Source organism: Ammospiza caudacuta, chromosome 8 (assembly GCF_027887145.1).
Source record: "Ammospiza caudacuta isolate bAmmCau1 chromosome 8, bAmmCau1.pri, whole genome shotgun sequence".
Lineage (NCBI taxonomy): Eukaryota > Metazoa > Chordata > Aves > Passeriformes > Passerellidae > Ammospiza > Ammospiza caudacuta.
The window spans coordinates 26206280-26226759 of NC_080600.1; the positions used below are offsets into that span (position 1 = coordinate 26206280).

At 37.7% G+C, this 20480-nt stretch overlaps 1 protein-coding gene across 3 annotated transcripts in view; it reads left to right on the forward strand.

Annotated features, from left to right (window-relative positions):
• The window catches only part of COBLL1 (cordon-bleu WH2 repeat protein like 1), a 73916-nt gene that overhangs the window by 43412 nt on the left and 10024 nt on the right, over positions 1 to 20480 (forward strand). Inside the window, exons 3-10 of one of the 3 annotated variants that reach the window (XM_058809545.1) lie at positions 1029 to 1230; positions 2090 to 2318; positions 3983 to 4021; positions 4918 to 5012; positions 5137 to 5376; positions 12259 to 12403; positions 13356 to 13424; positions 18649 to 18907. In XM_058809545.1, the coding sequence (XP_058665528.1) occupies positions 1029 to 1230; positions 2090 to 2318; positions 3983 to 4021; positions 4918 to 5012; positions 5137 to 5376; positions 12259 to 12403; positions 13356 to 13424; positions 18649 to 18907 (1278 nt within the window). The remainder of the gene's footprint in view (positions 1 to 1028; positions 1231 to 2089; positions 2319 to 3982; positions 4022 to 4917; positions 5013 to 5136; positions 5377 to 12258; positions 12404 to 13355; positions 13425 to 18648; positions 18908 to 20480) is intronic. The other 2 variants (XM_058809547.1, XM_058809546.1) reach the window with 2 other exon arrangements.

Here is a 20480-nt window from a genome sequence, read left to right on the forward strand (position 1 = left end):
CAGACTTTTATTTTCATAATATCCTTGTGAGGCAGAGCAGGTGATGGATTTCCTTGTTCATAGTTGTAACTGAAAGATGCAGAGGGTGTCGCAATGAAATTGTCTTTACCCAACTCAAAAAAATTATTGAGGAATGATATGATAGTGCTATAGCCTAATTCAGTTCCATAACATGCAAAGTTAGTACATTCTCCTTACTTTTGGTCTATTTAAACATCTATAACATTTCTGTTTATAGTACAACTTTATTAAATGTATTCTAGTAGCAGCTGGAAATACTCAGCCCATCTTAATACCCTACTCAGCATGTTCTTCATTAAGCACTGAGGGAACAAGGACACACAGGTACTGACTACATGTGACAAATTCTGTTGGCCATTCTTCATTGTGGGAAGGACATCTTACATCACACAGAGCTTCTCAAGAAATGGCATTTGCCTAATATATGGTCATTTGGCTTATTTCTCACTGTTGGTATTAAGCACCTAGATAGTTCTACAATCCCTAATGCGCAACCTGCTTAAAATGTGACTTTCTCACACTTCATTTCTCCTGCATCTTCCAAGTGGCTAATGCACAGAGTTTCTGAAAATAAAGTCACTTGTAACTCAAAATGGATATAAAAATGCCAAGCTTTGCAAAAGAACTGTTCTTACTGAATAACAAACTATTTATCACCACTCTTGGAAGTTCCCACTAAATGTCAAATGAGGTCACTAATCCACATGTTCCAGTTGACCTCAGGAGAAGCTTCACACAACAAGACACTCCCACTCTGTTCAAGTACTTGGCATGCTTTTGTGCAAACTGGTTTTCATTTTCTTTTTAGTGGCCTTTCTGGGGGTTGGCTTTTTTTTTTTACATTGTGTTTTTTAAAGCTTGAAGATATTTAAAGTTGGTGTCTAGCAGTAATTATTTCGTCTTGGAAGGGAAAGGATGACTTGAATTAAATGTTTGTTTAAGCAGCACATCTTGTTATAGCCTGCTTAATTGTCATCTGTTGTGACAGTTCCATTTGTCTTTTACAGGAAGCCCATGATGGATTTGCTGATCTTTCTCTGTGCACAGTATCATTTAAATCCATCAAGTTATACCATAGAGTTGGTATCAGCAGAAAATACCCAGATTAAATTCAAACCCAACACACCAGTGGGTATGCTTGAAGTAGAAAAGGTGATTGTAAAGGCAAAACAAATTGATAAGAAGAAACCTGCTCCAGTTATACCAGAGGTGAGAACTCAAATTAAGCATATTGAGAAATTAGAATTACTGCTGTATTCAACAAATTGAGCTGGTAGCTCATCCTTTTGTTTCAGTGTTTCCTGTTGTCTTTCATCCTCTCACCTTGAAGCTCTGTGAAATGCTTTAGTCTGTTTTTGATAAGCTTCTCTTAGGTAAAATACATCTCAATTTGTTGTAGCAAATATCTTTGCTGCTGAAAGAAGGAAATCATGCAATATTATTTGAAATCCCATGCTTCATTGGCCTTTTGAAAAATTCTGCAGATGAAGTGTGGCTGAGGACAGCCTTGAACAAATTGATAATCAACATCTTGTACCATCTGTCCTGCTGTGATATATGTACCCTTCAATACATATTATTCCCTCTTGCATTTTTCTTATATACCCTGAAGAGGGCAGGAGATTTAAGGAGTACTAAACTAATTTCTGGGTGTTGCCTTAAATCTTTTTCTTGCCCCTTTATCGTTGTGCTATGTAGAAGAATACTGACTTTTAATTTATCTAAAGCACTTGCAGAGGGCCAGGAGGGCTCTTCTGCTGCCCTTCTGCTTTCCTTGTTCACCCGTGTTCACGCTTGTGGGGCATCACCTGATTCTGCAGCTGCCCAGTGTAACCCTCTGGGCATGTACCCTGCTGCTAAGGGAGAAAACTGTCAGCTAAATGTGTCCTATTCTTGCATGGAAGGGAGTAGAAAAATAGTTGTTAGTTTCTTATGTAATGTTTCTGAACCCGCAGCACTGGTCAAGTTGGCCGTCCGTGGAATTCTGGTGATTATTGTGAGGCTGTTGTAAAAATGCCATTTCTTTCAGAATTTGTGCTGGTATTTATTGGATTTTTCTTCTCTTTAGCAAACAGTAAGGGTAGTGATTAACTACAAGAAGACACAGAAAACAGTAGTAAGAGTTAGTCCACATTCACCACTTCAAGAACTCATATCAATTATCTGCAGCAAATGTGAGTTTGATCCTTCACATACTCTGCTACTGAGGAGTTACCAGTCTCAAGAACCCCTTGATATGACAAAATCTCTTAATGACCTTGGACTAAGAGAACTGTATGCCATGGATGTCAGTCAAGGTAAGATAACTTTTGTAAATTGCTGTTATAGAAAAGATAATTACTTAATAATTGTATACATGTTGTTGGGTTTTTTATTTATGAAAATATTTTCTAGAAATTTAGTGTATATTTCAGTGGTTTTCCACTAAATTGAAACTGACTCATGTGTACTGGACTTTTGTTTTCAGAAGTTCCGTATAAAAGTTTTATTTTCTAACCAAGTGTTCACTACCAGGAGAGTTAGCTGAGCACAAATCCTCACTTAAATGTAAAGTCTTCTTTTCCTTTCCTCACACCTTCCCCAGAAACTCCAACAACACCCTACTTCCCTTAGCTCCTACATGACATCATGATGACCTGAAAAGAGCAAATGGTAGAGAAAATTAGTTTTCTTTTAAATAATTAAAAATCTTGAAAGCATTACAGTATTCAGATGGTCTTTATGTCTATTTCTAAGTGCTGCTTGCTAATTTTATAGATTGTGAAGGAATAATAATTGTCTTTTCAATTCTGGTCCAGCATGGACACAATGTACTAACTTTCCAATATTTTGTACAGATATTCCTAGGCCAGAATTTAACTTTATCTGAACAGGTGACAGATTTGCTATACTATAATTAAAAATTTTGTACAGTGTGGTTTGTTCCATTTCAGACGTTTCTCACAGGAAATTTTACCTCAATGTGGAAAGCAATAATATTGATTGACTCACTCCTGGTATTGACCACTGTTTTATTTGCTTGATTTTATTTCTGCTTAAAACTTGTGGGGCTTGTTGGGGTTTTGTTTGTCTTTGCCCCTCTTTCTACCTAAATATGGTAACCTTACTGTTTGGTGGTTACAGTTTCAGGAATTTTCTCAGTTTACTTTCTAAAGGTCAGAATGACAAATTTGGACAGTATTTCATTTTTCCATAGAGAAAACAAAAATTAAACATCTTTCTCTTCCACACTGGAAACCAACATATTTTTATTTGCCAAAATATGTTACTTTGATTGTGTGTGCTCCCAAATGCATGATTTGTTTTTTGTCTGGTTATTTACTGCTTTCATCTGCAGACTGGAAAAACTGCTTTTTGCATGATATGATGTGTGTTTTACTTGAAGGAGGAGCCAAAAATCCTTAGGTGGGCATACCAGGGCATATATGCTTTCCACACAGACATTTAGATGTTCTTCAGTTCTCTTAATATGAAATAGTTCAGCATTTCAATTTTGCAGGCAGGTTCAAACTCTGAATTTTCCATTATCTTCATGAAAGTAAATGGTGAGTAAATTCTATTAAGTAAAATGTATATTTTACTTAATAGAATTTAAGTTGAAATTTTATTAATATTATATTTTAATTTTATATTCTTCTTTGTTTTCCAAATTTGGACTGTCTAACCATCCAAATCAGAGCAAACTATTCTACATACTGATTTTTCTCGTTGCTTCAGAAATACAAGTGAAGCCTCCCTGCTTATGTGCACAGTTGCAGTCTGTGTTACATGTCTTCAGGCTCAAGTTCTAGAATGATTTAAGTATTAGGCAGTAAAGATGGACATCCTTTTGCTTCTGCAAAGTACCCAGTTAATTTTTCACCAATGCTGAAGATCCAGCTTGGCTTTCTGTGTTTGTATCTTGTTACTACAGCCTTGATTCAGATTCACATTTTCTGTCTTTGTTTTTGTCTTTCTGTAGCCACATCACCAGTTGATTTAAATTTACCATCTTTTCAAGGTATGGTTTATTGAAGTAGGCAGTGAAACTTAGCTCTTATGGGACATAAGCACCTGCTCCTACTACAACATCTTCTTAACTGTGACATGAGTAATATCTCTGTCCTATCTTAAATGCATGTTGCAAATGGTAGTGCAGAATTGGATATACACAGCTATATAGAAAGTACTTTTGTATAGTTTTTGCCCTAGATCAATTTGTTCAATTTAGGGTCATGTTTATGTTGATACTTTTACCAGACTTGCAGATTTCTGTTGCTCATTACATGTGCATTCAATGAGATTTCTTTCAGAAAGTTCATTCTAGTAAAAATAACAAAAAGTCATTAATGAGATTTACAAATCCTTTGCATGAATAAATCAATTTAAGGAGGATAAATTTTGCAAGATAACGAGAATTGATTTGACTGTTGTTACTATAACTGCCATGCAATTATAGTAACTGCAACTCAAACACTGATTGAGTGTTTGGGGGATCTTTCTCCATAGTTACACCATGTGCAGGCTGGCACCTGGCTTGTACCACATCACATTTTGCCACTTTGCCATAAATTTAAGCCAGTAGGAATGGAGAGCTGAAAAGTCTAATACTCTTTTCCCCTTTTACTACCTTTTTGATATGAACCATAGCATATGACAAGTAGAGTGGGCTGGATTATGTTCTGGTATTAAGAGCAGCTGAAACTCATCTGCCCTGGGTTCTGAGAAGGAGAGGAAGAATATGGATGCTAGGCAAACTGTTCATTTTGCCACATCTAGAAAAAATATTAATATAGATGATTTATGATGTGTTTGGTGTATCATTGCAGGAGGTTTGTCATATGGTGAAATAGTAAGAACGTAGGAAAAATAATCTCTGCATGACGTAATGTCTAGTACTATTGTTTTCTATTCTAGGGTCCTACCAATCTGAAAACATAGATGTTCTGAAGGAGAAAGAAAACAAAGGATTTTTCAGCTTTTTCCAACGAAACAAGAAGAAAAGAGAACAAGTAAGGTGTAACTTTGCATAAGGAAAACTTCTAGAAGCATATTCAGACTGAGCAATCAATACTGTTGATTATTTTCCAGAAAATATCTGCAACTTGGGTTTCTTTTTGTTTCCCACGCCTCAAGGCTGCCAGTGCCCCAGCAACTCCGCTGATGAGCAAGCCGAGGGCAGCGTTCCTGGCGAGGTCCAGCACTGTCAGCAGGCAGTACGACTCCAGCACGCTGCCGCCGGAGATGCCCAAGAAGCGCCGAGCGCCGCTGCCCCCCCTGCCCAGCTCCCAGAGCGCCCCCCAGGAGCTCGCCCGAGCCCAGGGCACGGCTGCGCCCGAAGTGGTGAGATCCAACAGCTTTGCCAGGAGTGAGCAGGTCAGTTACCTTTGCTTCACTTCTATTTAAAAGTACGGACATAACAACCCTGTTGTTAATATATGATGAGGCTTGAAATAAAAGTGAAGTAATTGCTTTAAAAAATTTTAGCTAGAAAATAACTGTAGAAATTGAACGATGCACTCCTTTTAAATTTTGTAATCAAAAGTAGCTGCCATATTTTGAAGAGGTAGCACCAACTTCTTCTATTAATTGGTCTTGTAAGCACCTTTTTGTTCTTTTAGATGAATACTTTCTATATTTAACTATGAGAAAGTGGTCTCACTTTATTGTAACTAGTAATTTGGGTCAATTTTTCCTGTTAATTTAAAATATTTTAGTTACATGAAATAATGAGTAGTTTGCTCTTTACACTATATTGTTGAAAAAAGTGGAAATGGGGAGCAGTCTAAATATTGTTCCCAGCAAGTTAAAGTAAGGTTTTTATTTTAAAAATTGGGCAGTATTTTGTTTAGGCAACGAGGCCTGGGCTACATATTTGAGTAACATATATATATGTATATACCATGACATGCAGAAATTGTGCCTATAGAATTTGTGAGAATTGATGCATTAACTGCTATCCTGGTATTGCACATGTTGTCAGTTGTGAATTCCAATAAAAGATAAGGGTTAACATTTTTGTTATCTATATTTTTAAATTTAATTTCTTGCTTTGCTTTGAATACAGTATCTAAAGGTGGTCTTTGGATGTGAGGTTATTAACATGCTAGAAAAACTAAATGCAGAACTAAATGAAATCCAAGTCTGAGGGATTAATTTTGGGTTAGACTTGGCAACAAGAAATTTCAGACTGTGACTACCTTTATACAATGATTTAGTCTTTCACTGATGCACAGAACCACAAGAGAGCACTGTTTAACAGAAGTTCTGCTTTTGTGTATTGTGTCCTGCTGAAAAGCTTTATCATTTGAAGAAGATAAAGATTTCTTTCTGAATTTTAGTAAAAGGAATCTTTGGGGAGAGTAAGAAAATAATGATTTTTTTTTTTAACTCCACCATGTTTCTCTGTTAATTGAGCTCAATTTGTTAAAAAATAGCTTGTTAATGTTAACATGCTTTAAATGATTAATATCCTATTATGTCTAAAAGTAATGTATGACTGATTGGCTGTCACTCAATTGCTTAGATTTATTATTTTGTACTGACATTTCTTAGTGATCTGACTGATGTTGAATAGCTTACAAAGAGAGGACATCCTGATGAAGTTATATTTTTGTGCATATTTTCTATTCTGTACTACTTTGTGCAACTCACTTGAAACTTAGAGGCCTTTGGCATGCTTTTTTTAAGGTGATTTCTCCCTCATTTGGATTTAATTGCACAGTGATTTATCAGAAAATACAGTGCTTGGGACTTAAATGTGGACAAATATTTGCTCCTTCCTTTGAATTTTATTAAATCAAGTAAAATATTTTGTGTTGTGCTATCTACCTTCCTATCTAATGAATGAATTTGGCTTAGTACATATTGCTCAACTTGATCAGGGAACTCCTCATAAGGAACCTGTGGGAAACTTCCTTGGAGAATAAACTTGCTGCTTGGAAGAGTACTAAAACATTTTCAGAGACAGCCTTCCTGCAGTACAGAGTAGTCCATTCTCCTAAGTGGGAATGGGAATAGACATGAAAACAAACACTTACATGTTTTTACACAGTCTTATTTAAATTTGCCACTGAAAGAACTCAAGTTCAAAAGTAAAAGGGGGCAGAACAATTCCCAGAAAGAAATACATAGATACTTCTTGGACATGCAGAGGTTCTCTTGGGAATGCAAAAGCAAGCCTGGTGCTAGAGAGGGAGAGGATGTCATGAGCGAGAAATTTCTGAGTTAGTGGCAAGCAGAAATCTGAGGATAAAGGATGAAGTCATCTACCTTTTATTTTAGCAAGGTGTCCATCACAGTCTACCTCAAATTTTTTTCTTGAAAAAGTGAGATACAAACCAGACAGATGAAGCACAAGATAGGACAAAAAGTGGCTGCAGTTCAAACAGTGGGGGTAATGGCTCCAAGTCAGACTGGTTGTAATGTGGAGTTCCCAAGAAGTTGGTAGTATAGCCAATAGTGTTAAATGTCTTTATAAACAATCTACATCATGGAACTGAATCCACCTTCAACAAACTTGAAGTTGGCACCAAAATGGGCAGAGAGGCAGGTGCTCCAGCCACCAGTCAGGGAGGCAGTGACAGGATGGACTGCCTGCCTAGGTTTGAGAGAAATGTTCAAAGTAGTAACACCAGACAACAGTGAAATGAGCCAACTTTAAGGGAACAGAGTTCTCACTGTTGTCTTTCTTCAAATTCTCAACATATTGTAGTCCAGTTTCTCACAGTATGAAAAAGGGTTTTAATGTTTACCTCCTACAGCTTCCCCAATAATTTTCCATTAAAGAAACTGCTTTCTCTTTGTGTGAGCAGTTAATATTCTGATATGAGGTTTGGAACTTCTTCTGTCTCCATTTCAATGTGTTTAGAATTAGTTTTTAGGGACGTGGTACTATTTTTAGGGGAGAAAATAGTACAGTGGATGACAGGGTACCTTTTACAAGTTATTACATAGCATGATTTGCTTATTTTTCCTGCATGACATTTGGAAGATGCCTAGTAAGCTTAAATGGTTAACATTTGTCCAGCAAATTTCTATTTCAATCAAGTGGGAAATGAGCATGTTAGTCTCTAATATTGAAATCTCTCACTTATTTGTCAGTTCTAGTTCTGGGCAAGATGACTTTTGTCAGAAGTATGTTTAGAACTAGCAAGTTTAAATACACTTGCAAGTAAAGAGGACTCTCAAGGGTTTTTGCAAAAAAGTGTTGTTGTATAATTTAGTGTGTGTATCTTCACAGTTTTCATAATAGTGGTTGCAATTTTCTAGTAATAACACTTCTTTAAAAGAAAAGTATTTGCTTATGCCCAAAATGCCACAGCTGATTTTCTTCCTACTGCTTTATTTATAAAAGCTAGACTGATACATCTGCATTTTATCCCATTAATGCTTCTCTCCTTACCCTGTTTACACTTGTTAGCAGCATGTGTAAACTATACTTGGGTAGGAACAAGTGAAAAATTTTAGTTAAAACTTTTACAGTTTAAAATAATGGACAGAACTTCTCAACTCTAGAAATACAAATTGCTTTTACTTGCACAACCCTAGCTCCTGAAGAAATCTAAATCTCCAGGCTACCTCTTAAAAAATAAAAGGAAGAAGATGGGAGAATGGGTGAAGGGTGGGAAGCAGCTAAACCTTAAAGTACTTCTGAAAAGATTTTTTTAGCCATTGTCACAGGACAGCTTAGTTAGGATTTCTGTGAGGGGTTCCATGCTGAAGAAATTGCACCAGAAGCTTGCCTGCACTTTATGGTCAGCTCTTTAAAGGAGAAGTTGGACAATGATGCATTGAGCACATGGACAGCAGGGAAGTTTTGGGTAGAGCCAGGGTAAACAGTGCTCAGGACTATCTGAAGTTTGCATGAAGATAATCTGATATTATTCTGAAGTGTTTCAGAATTGGTGATAAATGTTGAATGCATCTACTTTTCAGTATATCAGATGCACAACTTTACTCCTTTATTGTATTTGTCTCTTTACCAGTAAGATAATTCCTAGTAGAAAATAGTCATATTGGTTGTTTGGACAGAATATCACCAGCTGAGTTTCTTCAAATGTATTCTGTATGTCTTTTCTTTCCAATGGATCAGAGGTATATTACTTCCTTTGTAGTACTTAGGATAATTTTAAGTGTTTTGGGGAGCTTAAGCCATGTAATAGAAATTGAGTGCATGAGTTATTGTAGGAGCAAATACATATTTTTTGCTGTTACTCCTTGGACATATGCCTGCATATACAAAGGGAAGACAGAAATATTGGAAATATGAGTAGCAATGTACTTTGCTATCCCTATATGATACACTCACCTATATTTCTCTGTTAAACATAGATGTGTATGGAGCAAAAGAGGCGGGATGTGGTGATATGAAAATTTCTCTCTAGTAATCCTTGGTACGGGGTAGGCTTTCCAGCACACTGGAATGCCCCACTACCACTGTATTCATTCCCAAATGCTTTTTGGTTTTTTACTTCCATTGCAGCTTCAAAATTACTGTGCCTTGATTACCTTGCTTTGCTTTTTTTGAAATGAAAAGAAGGGCAAGGCACTATGTCTGCCACTGCTTATGTTTAACTTGGGAGGCACTGGCATCCACTAGTGTTTGCTTGGGGTGGATTTGGTGTCAAATTTGAGATTAAAAAGTTTTCATATCCACCCTTGCTTGTTGCAGGATGAAGAGGGTGCATGGTGTTAAAAGTAGAACTCCTGCATGTGTTATAGAAGTTACAACAGAGTTCACTGGTGTTTCTGCATAAACACAGTTAATTACTTTAGTGATCCTAACAAGAATTTTAAATGTAACTGATAAAGCGCTGGTTATCAGAGGCAGTTGGTATGACGCATGAACACCCAGATGTATATTCCAAAGCTTTGTCAGATATGTCTTAATAACATAATTTAAATTTTTTTCCATCTGTTTAAAGTACTATTTTCACATTACAGCCTTTGTTAGGATTTGAAAGCTCTTAATATTCATATGTTGAATAATTCCTGAGAAAATCTGTTCAACACTTGAACCTTAACTGGAACATTTAGTACTTATTTGAAATCTCTCTTTGCAAATTGTTTGTTTCTTTGGATGCAAAGGGCAGTAGAAAGGCTTATAAAAATCTCCTAGTAGCATTTGTGCTCTTGTGCTGAGAACATTTCCCCTCCCCACACGCACACACACTTGTTGTGTGCAGAGGGGACTCTGGTGACATCTGCGCAGTGAGGGAGCGCGCGCAGCACAGGGGGCAGCCCTTGGGACAGGGAAATGTGGCTTTGTGCAGAGCACAGGGCCTGCAGCCTCAGCACGGCTGCCAGAGAGCAGACACACACAACTGCCCAGCTCTGAGGAGGAAATGCTTCAGCAAGGAAAAAAAAAACAACTCATTTGGGGAAATAATGTTGTATTTGATATCCCCTCCTGGATAAATTCAAAGGCTGCATACTATTAATTATTTTTACTTTTTAAGAACTATTTTGGAACTGTGAATAAGGAATCCTAAAAGTGTAAAGTGTTTTTTGTTGTGTGACATTTTAATCTAGAAATTGACTTGTTTAAAAACTACTCAAGCATGCAAGTATTTTTAATTAGGATTGCTGTGTTCCTATCATCTGGTGTTCTTAAAAAAACATTCCACCTTGTGCTTTGTGTTTTCTCCCTTAAACCCTGACTCTTGCTTTGCTGTAAAAGGTTTGAGTGCTTGCTTTGGCGTTAGAGTGGTGGGTAGAATTGTGTGTACATTTTTGGGCAGTGGTGCTTCTTATAGTGCAGTATTTTTGGCTCTGTTGTACCTGATATCAGGGTGGGACAGAGCAGATGACTGAGGGTGCCCAGGGTGGCTCAGAGGATAGTTTTTCATTCAAAGCCCTGTTCATCCATCCATTCAGGTATTGTACTGCAGTCTCATGGGAGCTGCCAAACACTGCCTGACAGATGACACCTTGTGACAGTATCTTTTCTGTTGTCATTTTCTTTATAGATTTGATTGTATACAACCAAATGCTGCAGCTTTTGGTCTTTAATATCCCACTTACTGTGGAATCTTTGGATATTTGTTCAGTGGCAGCTTTCTAAATGATAAGCATCTTTTTCCATGGAAATTGACACGGTCAACAATTCTATTGTCTGATGTTTTTGAAAGGATTGTCAGTGAAACAAGAATATGTGGGTGTCTTTATGCCTTCTCTGTTCCTTGATATTTTGCTTTGTGAAGCAGGCTGGTTAATTGAAGCACAGAGAAGTTCTCTGGAGATGACCCCACACCCAACTGTGTGGATTCTAGGCAGAAATGAATGTCACTGCAGGATTTTATTTTATTGTTGTGAAGACGAGTGATAGGAATCAGAATTACTACAGAAACAGGCAGCTGTGTCCAGTTCCAAAATCCATTCCTTTATTGCTGGAATCCTGAACACTGTCTATCTAATAGATGTGGATATTATTTTCTTCAGCATGAGGCAAACTGTAGTTAGGAATGGCAGGCAAATTTACAACCATTGTCTTTCTGAGACAGAGAATGTGTTTCTAAAAACAGCTTAAAATGCAATTGGACTGCTATATCATAAAAATATGAGGTCTTCAGCAGGTATCCTGTGTCCATTTTTTAATTGTTTTGATTATTTGTGAAATAAGATTTTTTACTTTTGCTACAATAATAAGGGCACTACTGTGCTGTAACATCAGTAGGTACTATAACTTTTTTTTGCAACTTAGTAAATTAAACTTTGTTAAATATTCTAAGACAGTTGTACTAGATAAGTTTTGAAATCAGGCATTCTAAACATTTTAATGGAAGTTCAGGTATTTGAAGGAGGGAAAGAAATCTATATTAATTATGTATACAGGCCAATTAGGACTGCTGTTGAAAGAATGGAGAAGGAAACCGTGTTATGTTATTGTGGTAGGATCTAGTTGAAACTTCTTTCCACAATGATTTTAGCTACTTTTAGAAAAGATTTATTTTGGGTTTGTAGAATAGCCTTTGGGCATAAAAGAATTCAAATTCTCTTTTAGACTCTATGTAACAACTGATTTTCTTCTATTGCTCTATGTTGCACATCTGTGAATATATTCAATTACTCAAGAAAATCTTTTTTTTTAAAAACAACTCCTTGGAGGAATTAAGATGAAAGAACACAATACATTCGGTAATACGTTCTCTCTTTCCCAAACGAGCATTATAAATACTTTTGGAGAATAATTATGGGAGCTATTTCAGTGTTTTCCAGTGACAGCTAATAATGTTCCTGCGCCGTGTCCCCTGGCAGGCCGCGGCGGGGTTGGTGCGGAAGGGCTCCCTGCCGCTCAGCGACGCCGCTGCCGTCAGCTCCTCGCTGCGCAGGACCAAGCGCAAGGCGCCCTCGCCGCCCTCCAGAGCACCCGGAGATCAAAGGGAAAGCAGTAATGAGCCTGGTAATCTTTTTATGCTGTTTAATTGCAAGGCAACAGAAAGTATAGCTGGCTAAACATTAAGGTAACGCCACCGTATGAGATGAGAACCTCGAGTGAGCAACCACAAAAGCGCAGATGCAAAGGATGCGTTTGTTGATGTTCCCTCACCAGCCAGGGCAGCCTGGGAGCAGCGCCCAGGCAGGGGTGTCCAGGTGGGAACCCAAGCGGGAACCCCGGCACCGCAGAGCCCAGCCCGGGCCAGACGGCAGGCTGCCAAACCTGCTCCCTTCCTCTGTGTCAGGGATTCACACAGGTGTATCTGCCACGGTGCTTTGATCTTACCCACAGCAGGGCAGGAATCTCCAACATGCCTCATAAGATGCCTTGTAAGTCTAATCACAGGCCTTATGTTATCTGAACACAGGTGTTCCACTTGTCAAACACACAAGATTAAAAAGCGATTAATATCATGTATGTGGAGTTTTGCACCCCTACTGCAAGTCACTTGAGTGTATTTACAGTGCTCCTCATCAATCTTCTGTTATTTTCCCACAGGTGTGAGAAAGAGAGGTATTTAGAGCATGCAGATCAGAAAAAAACCCCAGACAATACCAAATTAATTATATTTAGGTTAAGTACAGAATTGTGTTTATGTTATTCTGATGGACTGCTTGGGGTGGGGAGAAAAGATTAGCTACTCTGGATCAGAGAGAATATCATAGTAAATGGACTGACTAGAAGAATCTTAGAGAATGTCCACTTGTTTTTATATAATTCTTCCATTTGATCAGAAATTCAGTTTGCTGGTTCAAAAATACCTAAGAGTTGAGATTAAAATATCTGGGAAATGTGACAATGAGAACTAATTGTTTCAGAGGAGTTTCTTGAAGAAATTGCTAGGCTGTATGACCACAATCTAACATTTTATTTAGAACTTTTGTTGGTGCTGAAACTGTTGCTTCGCTTTTTGCAGTAACAGAGTCAACAGAATCAGCCTCCACTAAAGTGGGAGGAAGAGCCACCGAAATGCAGCCTGAAACAGGTTGGTTGTTTCTACAAAAGTACTGATATAATTTACTTCCTAGCAAGTTATGTTAATTCATAGCAATAAATTACTATACTACAGATGTGTCATAAGTATAGAACTAATTTTAGTGCTTCAGATCAATTAAGTTTTCCTTTGAAGTAAAAGTGTGGCTTTCTAAAGTAAGAATATTGTACCTTTTTGTCTACAGAAACAAATACAATATATTTTGTGTTGCTATCTGTGCTTTGCATTTAATAAACTAAACATTATCTCTGATTTCTCTCCTTCCTTACAAGTTACAGAAAAGAACTATCCAGAATTTTTTGTGATTTTTTTGTACCTCATAACAAGGTTTTCAAAAGCTAAAGCCCAGTGTTGTTTTTAGAACCCTGCCTTGTGCTGCCCTTGACCTGCATAACATAGGGGCAGGAGCAAATCTGTGCCTGGCTTTTGGTTGACATCTGAACAGCCTTTGAAAACATAAGTTGTAAATCTAAACTGAATGCATAAATAGCTGTTTATACGTTAAATTATTTGTTGGGTATTATGGGAAAAATGTGATTTATGAAAGTGTAGCTGTTTAAAATACAATTATTTAGCTGCTGAACATAATGCTTTTTTAAATTTATGCTGTTTGTACTGTGAAATACTGTTGTTTGTAAGCACCAGACTGTGGGGTTCAGTTACAGTATACAACATCTAGAAGTCTTCTAGAATTTGCAAAAGCTTTTAGAATAATCAGTGCAGTGTAGTCTGAAAAAATAACTCTTCAATGAATTTATTAAGAATCAAGTATATAAATGCTAAGCCTGTGGGGTGCCACTGTCATTATATAAGGCTAAGCACTCAGTTACTGTGCTAGTTGACAGGTATTTTAAAGTAGTTTTCCAGGTGTTTTATTCTGTATGCCAGTCAAATTGTTGGAGTGGTAAAACAATGTACCACAAGAGCTGAAAATCATCTGCTAGGATGATAGGCCTCTGGCAAAGGGGGAAAAATAAAAAACAGTAATCAGTAAACTTGGGCTTGGTTTGCGTTTAGGGCAATTTATGTAAATTATTGAAAAAGACATAAAGTAGAAACAATATGTCACGTACTAAATGGGAATGTGAACCTATGCTGTGGAGTCTGGGGTTGAAGATCTCACAAAGCTGTAACCTTTCCTTGTCTTAGCTGTTGCAGCAGATGAAAGAGAATAATCAAATCTGAGTGTGTGGTTTGTTTATTAGCACTGAATTTTGTGTGTTGAAAACTGTCCGTCCGAATGCAATGTGTCTAAGATGAGCAAGTTCATCATACTGTGATTTTAAATCAAGTTCTTTTGTTTTCTTCTACTTGTTTCCATCTTAAGATTGTTGATCTGTGCTAGAATTTTTGCCTTTCCCATCACTGTAATTAACAAGTGCTGTGTAGATAAACAACCCTGAACTTCAAAGAAATGCCTTGTTTATTTTTTAGATTTAGAAACTTCTGCTTGAGGCATTTGAATGATGTAATTAAATATTTTAATTTAAGCTGTAGTGGAAAGAAATAGAAGAAGGTAATCATTTTTACTGAGCTTAGGGCAGTCTATGTTGAGCCCTTGGATTTACCTTTGCAGTTAGTGACAATCTTCAGTCTCTAGTTTTCCTTGGGTCTTCATGCAGTGTCCTTTGCTGAAGACTTAATGTAGTGCAGGTTATTTTTAATGTACAAATAAGTCACATAACACAGCTTCATGGCCTGTTTTTTTTCTCATGGGATACTGCTGCTCTCTGGTGGCATCTCTGAAACTGTCATGAGGCCTGTGTATAAAGGGTCCTTATAGTAAAGGCCCTCATGCTGGGAGAAACTATTAACCTGCAGCAAAATCAGATGCAGTACGCTTGTCCTGTTCCTAGTCTGAAAATTATCCGTGTTTGGGTATTGTTTTAAATGGGTCAAATAGTTCAGTACCACTTAAATTGCGAAGTTGGACATAATTTTAACTTTACAAAAACCCAGGAGTTCCTTCTGTTTGGATTAATACTGCTTTGATTGTCAGGCATCTGGGAAGCATTGTGGGTTTTTGTTTGGCTGTGACTGTCATTCCGGAGTGGTTCTTTTATGCAGTGTTACTTCAGCAAATAAGCAAAAAAACCTAAGCTGCAAATACAGTGTTACCTTTTGCCCTAAAATGAACCACTGCAAATGTTTTGGTGTCTCTTAGCTATGCACTACTTAGACACATATACATGATATAGTATGGAATAAGCAACTTTTCTCTTGTGAAATGACAGTTTTCCCATGGTGTAAAAACTGTACCTTGACAAAAGTACTTTGAAGACACACATCTACTAGAATAAGCACTGACAGAGAAGTAATTAGGGATTATAAACAACAATTCTCTTTATCAATTATGCTTTTTGTTCACCTTCCCAAAGTTTAATTAATTATTAGTCTTTACTTTTCTAGGGAAGACAGTAAAACAGTATTCAAAGTGAATTTTGAAATCAGAGATTTTTAGAAAACTTTCCATCAAACAATTCCTTGATATAATCCTATTGGTTCCAGTATTTCTTAAGCATCTTGTTAGGGGCTGTAGATTCAAGAGCAGATTTGCATGATGTAGTCAGGCTTTCAGGCTCTGGTGCTTATGAGCAGGAGAGCTCACAGAGTAGCACCAGCCTGTTCTCTGCTGGGCATGGGCTATTCTTACTGCTCAGAGGAGGCTTGCAGTTGGTATCTCAGTCATCAAGGGTGTGTGTGTGTGTATATGTATATACATGTGTGTACTTGTCTATAGATCTACCTTCACAGTGGCACACTGTAACTCTAGCTGTATTGACTTAGGGCTACTTAAAGCCCAGTGACTAATGTCCCAGAGAATAAACTATATGCAGGTGGAAATGCGATTTATATTACATATGGAACTACTGATAAGGTGTATAAGCAATAAGACAACAGTGTGTGGCCAATATTGCTGTAAGTTCTTCCATATTGCATGTAAGAGCTATAGACTGAGGGTTTGGAGACAAATCAGAATCAGAAATGCTGCCCTAGGGAGTTACCTGCATGACGTAAGTGAAGGATGGCTTTTAAATGTTGTTTGTGTTCAAATGTATTCAGGTTTTATTCTCCTGCAGCAGCTATGGCCCAGGTCTGGAACCAGACCCAGTAGCAGATAAAATCCACTAGCAAGCAGGGCTGATCTTATGCTGACAGAGGAGGTAGAACATTTCTTAAGAAGTGTGAGGGCTGTTTTTGTTTGGTATTATCCATTTGTAGGTCAGGTTAGTTGACCCCAATGTTTGGAAGTGTTTCTAGCACAGCAAAGAACAGCCTTTGACATAGCAGGAATGTCAGAAATGTCTCCTACCAACCCAAGCTAAGTTTCCATTCCTGGAGTATAGATACAACTCAGCCTTTGTTACAGTAGTCTCCAGAGGAAAAGCAGCAGAGAATGCCAGCAGTGCCTGGGCACAAAGCCATAGCAGCTCCAGAATGCTTCCATTTCCCTTGTCAGAAGTCCTGGCTCTTCTTTGTTGTCTAATTCAGGTTTCCATAGAGCATTTAGACTGAAAATCTCAGTCTTTGTTCCTGTCATTGGTGATGGCTCAGGCCCATGGCATAATAGGTCTCACCAGTGAAGGAGGCAATGTTCTAGAGTGCCAGTTAGGGCTGTGGGATAATCTTAGCCAGGTCAGTGTTGCTCACATTCTGTTATGCTTTGTTTTTTCATTTTGACAGATATATATTTAACTTGTCACACATGAAATGATAGTGCCATCACCAAAATGATCCCCCAAAGCATGAGGCTGCTGGAAATGAGTGTTCCCTAGGTGGAAAAGGGGTTGATGGACAATGAAAGGAGGAGAAGGCCCTTATGACTAGTAAACCTGTAGGAGTCCCTGTAATACCAGTGGGACATATTTGTATGTACCTATGCTGAAACCACATGGAAGGAGCTCGCCTGCACCACTTTGCAGTCTTGCCTTTCTTTCCTTGGGGATCTAAATTGCCTCTGCATTCAGCACTATGGCATGTGTTGACCACACTGCTTAATGTGTAACTACAAAACACTATTACGAGATTGCAATACAAAACCAAGAATTAAACAGTAAAATATTTGGCTTTTCTAGTTTCTCTGTAACTGTGAATGAGTATCTTTGGTATTACTGGACTCTTGACTAATGACCATATTGTAAACTCCAAAGTTTCTGTTCTGTACAGAGCCTTTGTCCAATACGTACATTCTGTTATTGCTTGTCTATAACACTGTACTTCTCTAGAGGTACTGGAAGCATTGTAGGATACCAGCTACTAAGAAAGGTCAGTCTAACATTTTTGTCAGTCTAAGTTTTTTTTTGGTACTCTGGGATCTGCAACTTTCCAGTATTCCTTTTTGTTTTCTTTGGTTTACACTTGGAAATTTACTGGATGCTGCTTAGACTGAAGCCTAATTGTCCAAGTGCAAGGCTTGTCTCCAACAGGTGTCAGTGCACCCAAAGCTGATGGGAGTACCCTGGTCAGGTGTATTTATTGATTCAAGTACACTGATTTATCTGTGTCCTAATCCAACAACTCAACCTTTTTGTTGAACTGTTATCTGGCTGCAAATGTCAGTATTTTAATGAATTAGCACTTTTCTATGAACTTTATTTTTGTACTGTAACATGAAGCACTGCACAAGACACTAATACACTTAGGATGGCTATGGGAAATTTTTCATAGTGGTGGTGAAACTTGTTTAAACCATGGACAAAATTGGTATTTCGGTTACCCTTTATTTAGTTCTTGAACATTCTTACTCTGATATAGAGGAACTGTGTGTTTTAAAACTCACTGGAGAGCTAATGGAAGTACAAGAAGTCTGAGTAAAAGCAACTGTCCACCTCCATGAAATTTGGGGTTATGAGATAAATGAAAATATATGTAACAATCCTAATTCAATACTTGAGTAAATATGGAGAATGTTTTACAGTAGATACAGAACTAGATGGCCAGTAGCACAGTGATCAGCATATTCTTGTGTCAAGAGAGAGAATTGAAAAGATACAGAGAATTCTGTGAAGATTGAATGGATCTCTTAAATTTTAATTTTATTTTTTTAAATTTACCTGAATTATGAAAAAAAAAATTACTTTGCTTCTTCAAATTATTTAGGCTGCCTTGAACAGTCCCTTTTAATCTACAACCTACATTGAGAGCTGTGGGTTGGTTTGGGCTTTGTTGGTTTGGAGGTATTTTTACTTTCTTTTCCTTTCTTTTGTGACTGTAGATGTAAGGAGCTCAGAATACAACCTGGAAGAGGTTGATGAAAGGGAGGAGATAGGTGTGCAACAGGGAGAGGACAGTGGGAGCACCAACACCTCTCCTGGGACAGGAGAGGTTACTGCAGCCTTCGGCTCTGCTGAGGTATCGCTGGGAAGTGACAAAAATGATCCTGCTTCATCAGCTCCTGCTCCTGGCAGTGTTCCCACAGACAACGCGCAAAGCTTCGAGGAAGAAAAACAAGAAAATATGAGCACAGATGGCAAGTAAGTACGTTTTGTGACAAAGGAAGGAGCACTGGGGGGACAATGGGGGAGGCAAATAAAATACAGAGTGCTGTTTCATTGTGAAGCACAGAATAGAGAATTGTGAGAGAGGAATGAGCTTAAATATGCTTAACTTTCATTGTAGCACTCTTCTGTGCACAGTAATTCATGCAGCTTTTCAACAAAAATGACAATGAAGTGTTCTGCAGTTCTGTTTAATCTTCCCTTTCCTTACTACTCAAACAGCTGGAGCCCAGAAAAGCAGAACCCAGCTCTAAAATGTCCAGTGTATTTACTAGAGCAGAATGCTGCAAAAAAATTTGGATTGATTAGTTAAATAAAAATGTACCAAATAATTCTTGCAGATGAGGGAAAATGGATACATCAGCCATTTCTGTTCTTTTGGGCATGATTCTTATTGCTTGCATATTTGTTTTGGCTTTAATTTTTATTTTTTCTTTTCCTTATATGTGGTCTTGACCTGTCTCAATCCATTTGCTCTCAGGAAAACAAGTTAATTCAGCTTTTTTAAAGAATAAACACATTAGTTTCCTTAACTGCTCTTTTTCCCTTCTGGTGATGCTGTACCTTTGCCCTTCAGCATGTTTGTTAAACTACCTGACTCAGCAGGTTTCCAACATGAGTTAGTGCCTGCTTGAAATAAATGTTGATTGTCCAGAGAAGTCCCATTGTGTTAATGTAATTCACTATTTCTCTGTTCCCTGGGGCAACTAAGCTGGCTACTGTTCCCAAATTAAATTGAAAGAACTATTTCGATTATTGTACTGAAGCCAAAACGTGTGACTGCCCTAGTAGCCAAGAACTTTCAAGGTAGTAAAGGGAGGTTTAACTTGTGTTTGAAGGGACATTTTTGTCAGTCCAAGGCCAAATGTGGCTTTGCAAAAATCTTTGATACTCTGTCCTGGTGAATATTGTCCCAGTTGCTTGGGTGATTCTCCTCTTTATGGATCTAATAAATTGTCTTCAGTTTGCAATTTGTCAGGCCTGTGTTATTGGGCCAGTTTGCCTAATTGTCCAGGGAATTTTTCTTTCCCTTCCACCCTGTGAATTGGTAGTGACCTTTCATGTCTGGTGTTGATCAGGTGGAAGGTACTGCACTCTGGCTTTAGAGTTTGGCAGTTGCTTCCTGAAATATCTTGGGGGATTCCAAAATGAGGAGTGGGGCTTCTCTGACATTATATTTCTGGAAAACTTTGGATAATTTTGATTTTATAGATAAGATCTAGTTACTTTGAGAAGTGTTTCTTTTTTATACAGCCTAGGATACATGCAAAATATTCCAGTCAAAACCACTAATTTCTATAACGATACTCCATGGTGTTTTGTGGCTTTTGGGTTTGGTGGGTTTGGATTTGATTTTTTTTTTAATTCCTATTAAAATTCTAGTTCAGCCTATGGTTAATAGTTTTAGTTCAGCCACCCTGCTCTGTTAAAAGGAATGGAGCTAAGCAAGAGAACAGAGTGCGGGACTGAGCTTTAACTTTCTTCCAGCAATAATTTTGAGAGCATATGCTCCTGTTCAGCAGTTTATGGGACACTTACAGTGTGTTTG